The sequence below is a fragment of the Cololabis saira genome, chromosome 13 (assembly GCF_033807715.1).
Source record: "Cololabis saira isolate AMF1-May2022 chromosome 13, fColSai1.1, whole genome shotgun sequence".
NCBI classification, from domain to species: Eukaryota; Metazoa; Chordata; class Actinopteri; order Beloniformes; family Belonidae; genus Cololabis; species Cololabis saira.
The window spans coordinates 16,926,278-16,933,978 of record NC_084599.1 but is presented as its reverse complement, the minus strand read 5'-3'; the positions used below and the strand labels follow the sequence as shown (position 1 = coordinate 16,933,978).

General features: G+C 41.6%; 1 protein-coding gene across 1 annotated transcript; it reads left to right on the top strand.

Moving 5' to 3' along the window:
- The first annotated feature begins 322 nt into the window (after window positions 1-322).
- Window positions 323-6,625, top strand: LOC133457763 (histamine H3 receptor). Its single transcript, XM_061737089.1, has 3 exons — window positions 323-818; window positions 1,257-1,423; window positions 4,866-6,625. Exons 1-3 carry the CDS (start codon window positions 581-583, stop codon window positions 5,721-5,723), a joined length of 1,263 nt encoding a protein of 420 aa, XP_061593073.1. The 5' UTR covers window positions 323-580; the 3' UTR covers window positions 5,724-6,625.
- The last annotated feature ends 1,076 nt before the right edge of the window (window positions 6,626-7,701 follow it).

Genomic DNA, 7,701 nt, shown 5'->3' with positions numbered 1-7,701 from the left:
TCGTTGTGTAACTGTTGCTTCGTGTAGGCTGATGCAGTCTTACTTGACACCTTCAGCTTCCCTGTAAACACGGGTTTGCTTTTGCAGATTAGAGATGACAGCAGCCAGCAAGTCACTGTGACGTGGGATCCCATATTTATATGATTTATTTTTTTGCGTAAAAATGTTGCGTGGTATTCAAATTGTGCCAACCAGGTGCTTTATTTAGAAAGCCTTGCCGGATTTACTTATTTTCCACTCTGGCAAATTGGACAGCAGCGGACAAAATCAAGTGTGCTCCGCTGCGCTCGCACATCAGCCGCCGTGCGCTTCATCACTGAGTTCAGCAGGGGAGAACACCTGGAGGATTTACCCTCACTATTGATTAAATACCTGAGAAAAAGACTGTTCATTTCATCTTTGAGTCCGGTGTCACATCTAGTATTCCCAGGGGGAAAATGGGACATTTGTTAAAAGTGCCTTTAAAGCCACAGGTCTTCCTCCAGCTCCGCGTGTGGACGCGCTGCTGGACTTGTTCGGGCTTTCAGTTTCAGTGCGCGCTGTGACAGAAGTCTAACATGAATTTAGCTGTAAATTAACTATGAACGCGCACATCCTGGAGTCTAACTTCAGTGGCAACTTGACGCCCGCGGTGTCAGGGACGGGGAAAGTCCTGCCGGGCTACCTGCTGGTGATCCTCACGGTCCTCATGGTGGCTCTGGTCATTGTTGTGGTGGCCGGGAACGCGCTGGTCATCATGGCTTTTATTGTGGATAAAACTCTGAGAAATCAGAGCAACTATTTCTTTCTCAATCTTGCAATATCCGATTTTCTTGTGGGTGAGTTGATGTTCTCTTTTCTCCATGTCTCTTTGCTCAAACCTATTCTTGATCAATCACTAGTTTATTTAATTTGTGGATTATTACGCACGGTTACGCATTAGATATATACACCCATCTTCCATTCTGCTAATGTCAGACAGCAACATAGAGTAAATCATACCTCTCTGTTCAATGAAACGCCACATCTCATGTTCATAAAACCTCTTTTTTTAATACTGTCCCCCCTTTGTGACATGCCCCCCCATTGTTGGTCATTTCCTGTCTCTTCCTCTTGTTCTGGGTTTGGACCGAGGGAGGGTGTTGGAGCACAAATTAGTCAGTAATTTCTCTGTCACATGGAATAGGTCACATTCAGTCTGTGGGGAGGTGTGAGTGTTAATGGTTGAAGGTGTTGAGCCATCATGCTGTCTGTGTGTGTGTGTGTGTGTGTTCCAGGTGCCTTCTGCATCCCGGTGTATATCCCCTACAACCTGACTGGCAGGTGGATGCTGGGTAAGGGTCTCTGCAAAGTGTGGCTGGTCGTGGACTATTTGCTGTGCACGGCGTCCGTCTTCAACATTGTCCTCATTAGTTATGATCGCTTCCTGTCAGTCACACGGGCAGTAAGTACAGTCTGTGGAGATGATCATTACTACACACACACACACACACACACACACACACACACACACACACACACACACACACACACACACACACACACACACACACACACACACACACACACACACACACACACACACACACACACACACACACACACACCCTTCACATAGTATCCCAGCTGTTTGCATAGTGTGTCCCTCCCTGCAGCAGTTCTTGCTGTGCTGAGAAGTCAATGATTTTTACAGCGTGTTGGGATTGAGCCATAACTTCAGCAGTTTAATTTAAATCTTAACTGATCATTATTAATGTTTCCCTTTCAATGACCGTTCAGTCGTGCGGGGGCACAGCTGGTAGAGTGGTTCTGCCTTCCGCTGCTGTTAAAGTGTCCTTGAGCAAGACGCTGAGCTACCACTGGCTCTGATTTGGGTGTGTGAGTGATTATAGGAAAAAAACAAACAAAACACACCACATGATTTTTCAGAATCTCGAGAAGCCATGTAGAAAGGAGCCATGTAGCACTGAGATACATTTTTTAATGACAGACTGAATAAGTAGTAATCTGATTGATCGGATCGGTCGGCTGATTAATCAAGCCCACTTGTAAGACCTGGCATCAGCTGCTAAAAATGTACCTGAACCTGAATGCAGCATCTGCAGTTCAGGCAGCCCTGTCAGGGTGCTGTGGGGAGATCACTGATTAGCTGTGAACACATATTTATGTTGGGATTGAGTGTACAAAGCTATACTCTGCACCGGGGGGGGGGGGGGTCCTGGTCCTCCAGGGCCGGTATCCTGCGTGTTTTAGATGTTTCTCTGGTTCATTGCTCCATTACACAAGTGACTGATCATTATCAGAGTTATGCAGACCTTGATGACAAGCTGATGAGGGTGATTAATTAGAATCAGGTGTGTTAAAACATGCAGGACATTGGCCCCTTGAGGACCAGGATTACCCACCCCGCTCTGCACAGCCATGATTTACAGATAAATGACTCAGATTATTTATCATAGCTGGTTTTGACTCTCTTCCTCACACTCTTGCCCTCTGTGAAAAATGTAAGCTCCAAAATCATTGCTGGTAAATAATTTATTGCAAAGTTGAAAGTGATCAAAAATATTGAGTATTTGTTTGGAGTATTTGTTTGTGAGTTCACATCTTAGCAGTTTGGTTGGTTGATATAAGCTCCTCTGGTTTCCTCCTGGGCCAGTCTGAGAGCTGTCAGTCAGCAGCCTCAGCGGACTCATCCAGCTGTTTTGCAGCTGCTCATTTTCTTACAAGTTTGAAACCATATTTTACGCCATTTTCAATTTTTTTTCTTTATCATTTATATTTGGCTGGTTTTTCAGGCCTTTATATGTGGTGGAACACTCAAAATGAATATTTATTTGTGGTCTACTTGGACTTTGAATAATTGTTTATTCATAATCAGTAATTTTGCATTTCATTTGTTCTAAATTGGTTCAGTTGTTGAGTTAATGCAACCTTTGAAAACCCCAAGCTACTACCTGAAGGTGTCCCAGCTGAAAATGAAGCCTACTATTCATATAGAATATAGTATATATTATTAGGTTCATATACCCAATACATAGGTATATGCTGTATTTTTCTTAAGGGATGATCTCTGGTGATTGATCAGGAGAAAAAAATAAAATAAGGAATAATTCTGTAGTTAAAACAACCCCAGGTCTATTATTAGATGAGTGAGAATGAAATATAAATTTGCAGCAAAATGGAAATTGATGTGAACACATGGGAATTACTTCAAAACGAATTATTTCAAGCCTCTAACGAGAGTCAAAGATGTCATTCCACTTGAGAGACAGTGGGGATAGGATCTGTACAGATAAACCAAGTTAATTCTAATATTTTAATTGAACAGAAAGTGTATGAAAATGTTAATACAGCCACTTCCTTCCAGTCGCCGCCACTTTTTCATAGGTCTGTATAAGTCGACTACTGAATGTAGCAAAATGTACTGTCATTAGATGCAAAAAGGAGAGTTCGTGGCTTTAATTGTCCTCCTTCTGCTTCTATTGACAGTAGTTTGAGTGACTTTCAGTAGTCGACAGACTTGAAACAGGGTGGCAGTGAATGGAAGAAGATGCCATGAGAAATAGTCAGTTTTATACACATTCAGAACTCCTTCAAATTTAACATTCCCCAGTTTGTCTGTAGGGACACGATCCACAGTATTACTCATGTGGAAGGATATTTACGAGTTTTCTCAGAGGCTTAAAACAGCTACCGGTATGTACTTTATGCTAACATTAACTGCTGTTCTCCTGTAAACACGCAGCCTCTCCTCACTCAAAACTGCTTTGAGGGAATTCAGTTCTGGTCCCGAATGAAGGTTTGCACCCTTTACCATCTAATAATAGACCCAGGGTGAGTTTCATATCTACTGATCAGTCCCTGTTCTTCATAGTAAAGGAAAATAATAAAGATTTAAGATACAGAGGTAGCCCATTTTGCAGATCAGAAACGTATCCAACAATGTTCTTTGTTCAGCTTCTGTTTGGATCTTGACCATTAATCAGCCCCCGCGTCCTCTGGTGGGTTATGTAACTTCACTGAAGTAGAACAGTAAATTGGTGTAAACAAGTAATTAAAGTGGTATTTAATGAAAATAAACAACATCAAGTCAGCGTCCCACATAGGGCCAATATTAATTATTGAAATTAAAACATATTGCAATACTTATGGATACAGTCTAAATTCTGTTATATTCAATTCACTAAAGCCATTAGATGTAATATTGATAACCACATCATTTTACTTAGCTTTTCCCTCGGTAGGGAACAGCAATAACATGTTGCTTCAGCTGCTTTGATCTCATCTTGACTGACGGTTCTCAGTAGCTCGGGAAGCAATCTTCATTCTGTATTCTTCAGCTCAAACCCGCAGAGAGCACAATGTCTTCTGTTCACAGCGCGAGCATCTTTTCATTTGCAGTTTGGTGTCATAGTGTCTTACCCACCTGCTGCAACCAGAGCGACGGTTCGTGGTAAAGAAAAGCGTAGCGCAACAAAGGGATAGAGTGGTTAATAGAAAAGCCCCTCTGAATGATAGTTTAGGCTTGGAGGAGGTGAAGTTAAAATGCAGCGAGTGCAGAGAGGACGAGGGACGTGAAAGCAGATGTCTCTTTCATACCCGTGTTGCATCAGTGAATGTGGCTCTCAGCCTAAAATTTCCCTGCTTCGGTGACACACTATGGAGTAAGTGCCTTACAAGTGGATATTATTTACTGCATCTCTGTGCCACTCTGACATAATTCAGTAACAGCTTAATTTGCAGAAGAGACTGAGCAGAAGTCAGAGCTCTCGTCTGCCTGTTTGTGTGAAAGCAGCTGTGGATGTTTGAAATGTCGTGAACGGTGACACAGAGGAGCAGAGTTCCTGTTCACAGAGCAGCACTTATGCTTTTCTTTTTCCACACAGGTTAAATACAGAGCCCAGAGGAACATGACCCGCCAAGCTGTGCTGAAGATGTTAGCGGTGTGGGTCTTGGCCTTCTTCCTTTACGGCCCTGCCATCATCTTCTGGGAGGCGGTTGTGGGCCGGAGCATCGTCCCGGCCCACGAGTGCTACGCAGAGTTTTATTTCACCTGGTACTTCCTGCTCAGCGCTTCCACCTTTGAGTTCTTCACTCCGTTTGTGTCAGTGGCCTTCTTCAACCTCAGCATCTACCTGAACATCCACGAGAGGAATAAAAACTGGAATGCATGCAATGAAGATGCCACCAACCTGCGGAGGGAAACTATGAAGCACAAAGACAGAGGAGGCTGGTCTGTGTTTTTCGTGAAGACTCGGAAGGTGACGTCCAGCGAGCCCGCTGGTATCACTGCAGCTATTGAGGAGGGTGATATCCTGTCCCCCTCCTCTAGTGGCTGTCCCGACACCAGTCAGATCTTTGTGCAAAGGGAGAAGTTCTCTCCACAAAGGAGAAACTCCCGGCTGTTTCAGCACACGTCCTCCTGCCTGGCTCCTGGCCGCAGAACTGCGGGATCTCGTCTTTCCCGGGATAAAAAAATCGCCAAGTCTTTGGCCATCATCGTCTGTATTTTTGGGATCTGCTGGGCCCCGTACACTCTGCTTATGATTATCCGAGCCGTTTGTAGCGGTGAATGTGTGGCAGATTACTGGTATGAAATCACATTCTGGCTTCTGTGGCTGAACTCGGCCATCAACCCGTTCCTGTACCCTCTGTGCCACAGCAGTTTTCGGAGGTCTTTCACAAAGATACTGTGTCCTAAAAGACAATCTGTACAGCCTCAAAATGAGCCACAGTCCTGTTAAACTTTTAAACAGATCCATATTTTATGAATGCAGTAAATATTCATGGTCATTCGCTGTAAAAATCCATCAAATGTTCATTCACGAAAAAAGAAATTACAAAATATTTGATAGCAATATGACAATGCAGCAGTTGGAAGTTTTGAAAGTATGTTCTTAAGGATAAAGTAGAGCTGTGTATTCCCGTTTCGCCATTGTTAGAAGATATAGCCGCCCTTGATTAAAATGCTCCCATGAGCCATTGTCAGACTTTTTCAAATAGTGCACATGTTGATTTCAAAATGCATGTTAACCTTCACTGTAAGTCGGACAGGAGTGACTTGTGTGGTTGTAGATAACTCATCATTCAGCTCATAACATAATGAAGCTGTCAGGTGATTTTGTTGCTTCTTTCATCGCCAGATAGATAGTGATTACCATAATTTATCCCAAATTATTGTATAAGACCTATTTCCCTTCACATGAAGTTTCTTAATGGAAGACCAGAAACAGAGACAGATGGAGATGACAGCTTCAACCAATATCACGTTGTTTTTAAGACAAGGTCTGAAAACCTTTCAACACCTATTTGCATGACTGAGGGGATATTTTTCATTACATTTCTCACATGAATCCCTTTCAATTTACCTCTTTAAATACAGAGCTGTTATAGTAAAAAGAAAGCCTTTCACTAACACTTTCAAAAACATACTTTGAGCTTTTCATCACATCAATAGATAATGTCGAGTCCAGACGAGAAAACAGGAAATCCGACCAGTAGATGTAATTACTTACTCAGTGACGTTTTATGTGGATTTACATTGTCAACACTGATTTTAATTAATATACATATTCTTGTTGATGTTAATGATATTCATGAAATGAATTAAAACTTTTGTACAATACGATTTAAATCAGGCCTCGTGATTATGTTCAAAATGTATTCCAGGATTCTCTTTCTTTTTTTTAATCACAGATAAAGATTCAGGTTTTAATACGGGGATTTCTCTCTGTTTGTCTTTCTATGCTAATAGAAGGGATGTTAAAGGGGAGATATAATGGAAAAAGAAAGGTTCTATGACATCACAGATCCAGCTCTGAATCAATATATCCAGCCTCCCACATGTCCTCCACTCAATTTTACATCATGGATTTTTTGGAAGTGGATAAGATGTAACATTGAAGACAGGGATTTGGATAGTATCATAGATAACACTAACCTTCAAATCGGACCAATATGACCAGAGCTGTGCAGACAGGCCTCTAGCGGCCAGCTGAGGAACTGCAACAAATCTCAGTTCCACATGAACCTCAATCTGGAAGTTAGATTGTTTTTGCTTGGAAGGTGCTATAAACATAAACATACATGTACATCCTACCTACCTATTGTGTAAACTACTAGCTAGCTTGACTTTCATCCAGCTAGTCCATTGGCTTACTGGCAGTTACAGGAAGTCTATAAGATTGTTCCTTAAATCTCTTGTTTTTAATTTAAAGAAATCAGTGAAATTAGCTTAAAAATGATCATGTAAGTTACATGTGAAAATCATTATTAGTTTGATAAGTATTTCAACCCAATAAAGATTAAAAACAAGGGGTTTGTGAACTTTAGAAATAATTCATAAAGCCAACTTAAACCCAACTTAAAGATTGATAATTAAGAGTATTTTGAATACACTACAGTAGATTTGAAATTATGTAGTGCTATGAATTCAGATCTACGGTGTAGAACTAAATCTGAAGTTTTAAAGTGCAGTAAATCTGAAGTTATCCCCTTCTAATTAAACTCAAGGTAAATCAAATTAAAGGGGACCTATTATGACATCTAATACCTATTTTAAACAGGCCTTGAATGTCTTAAAAACAAGCTTTTGATTGTTTTTGCTAAATAAATTCGAAATTCAGCCTCTGAGCCATGTCTTTAGCATCCCAGTCTATGCAGGATTCTGAGTGGGCGGGGAGGCTATGACCACTACGAAAAAATGGCGGAAGATCCGGTCGG

Bases quoted from the DNA above. Each gene is read 5' to 3' on its own strand.
- LOC133457763 (XM_061737089.1), top strand. From the start codon at position 581: ATGAACGCGCACATCCTGGAGTCTAACTTCAGTGGCAACTTGACGCCC. The intron at 819-1,256 runs GTGAGTTGATGT...TGTGTGTTCCAG, and splicing joins AATATCCGATTTTCTTGTGG to GTGCCTTCTGCATCCCGGTG. The intron at 1,424-4,865 runs GTAAGTACAGTC...TTTTCCACACAG, and splicing joins TCCTGTCAGTCACACGGGCA to GTTAAATACAGAGCCCAGAG.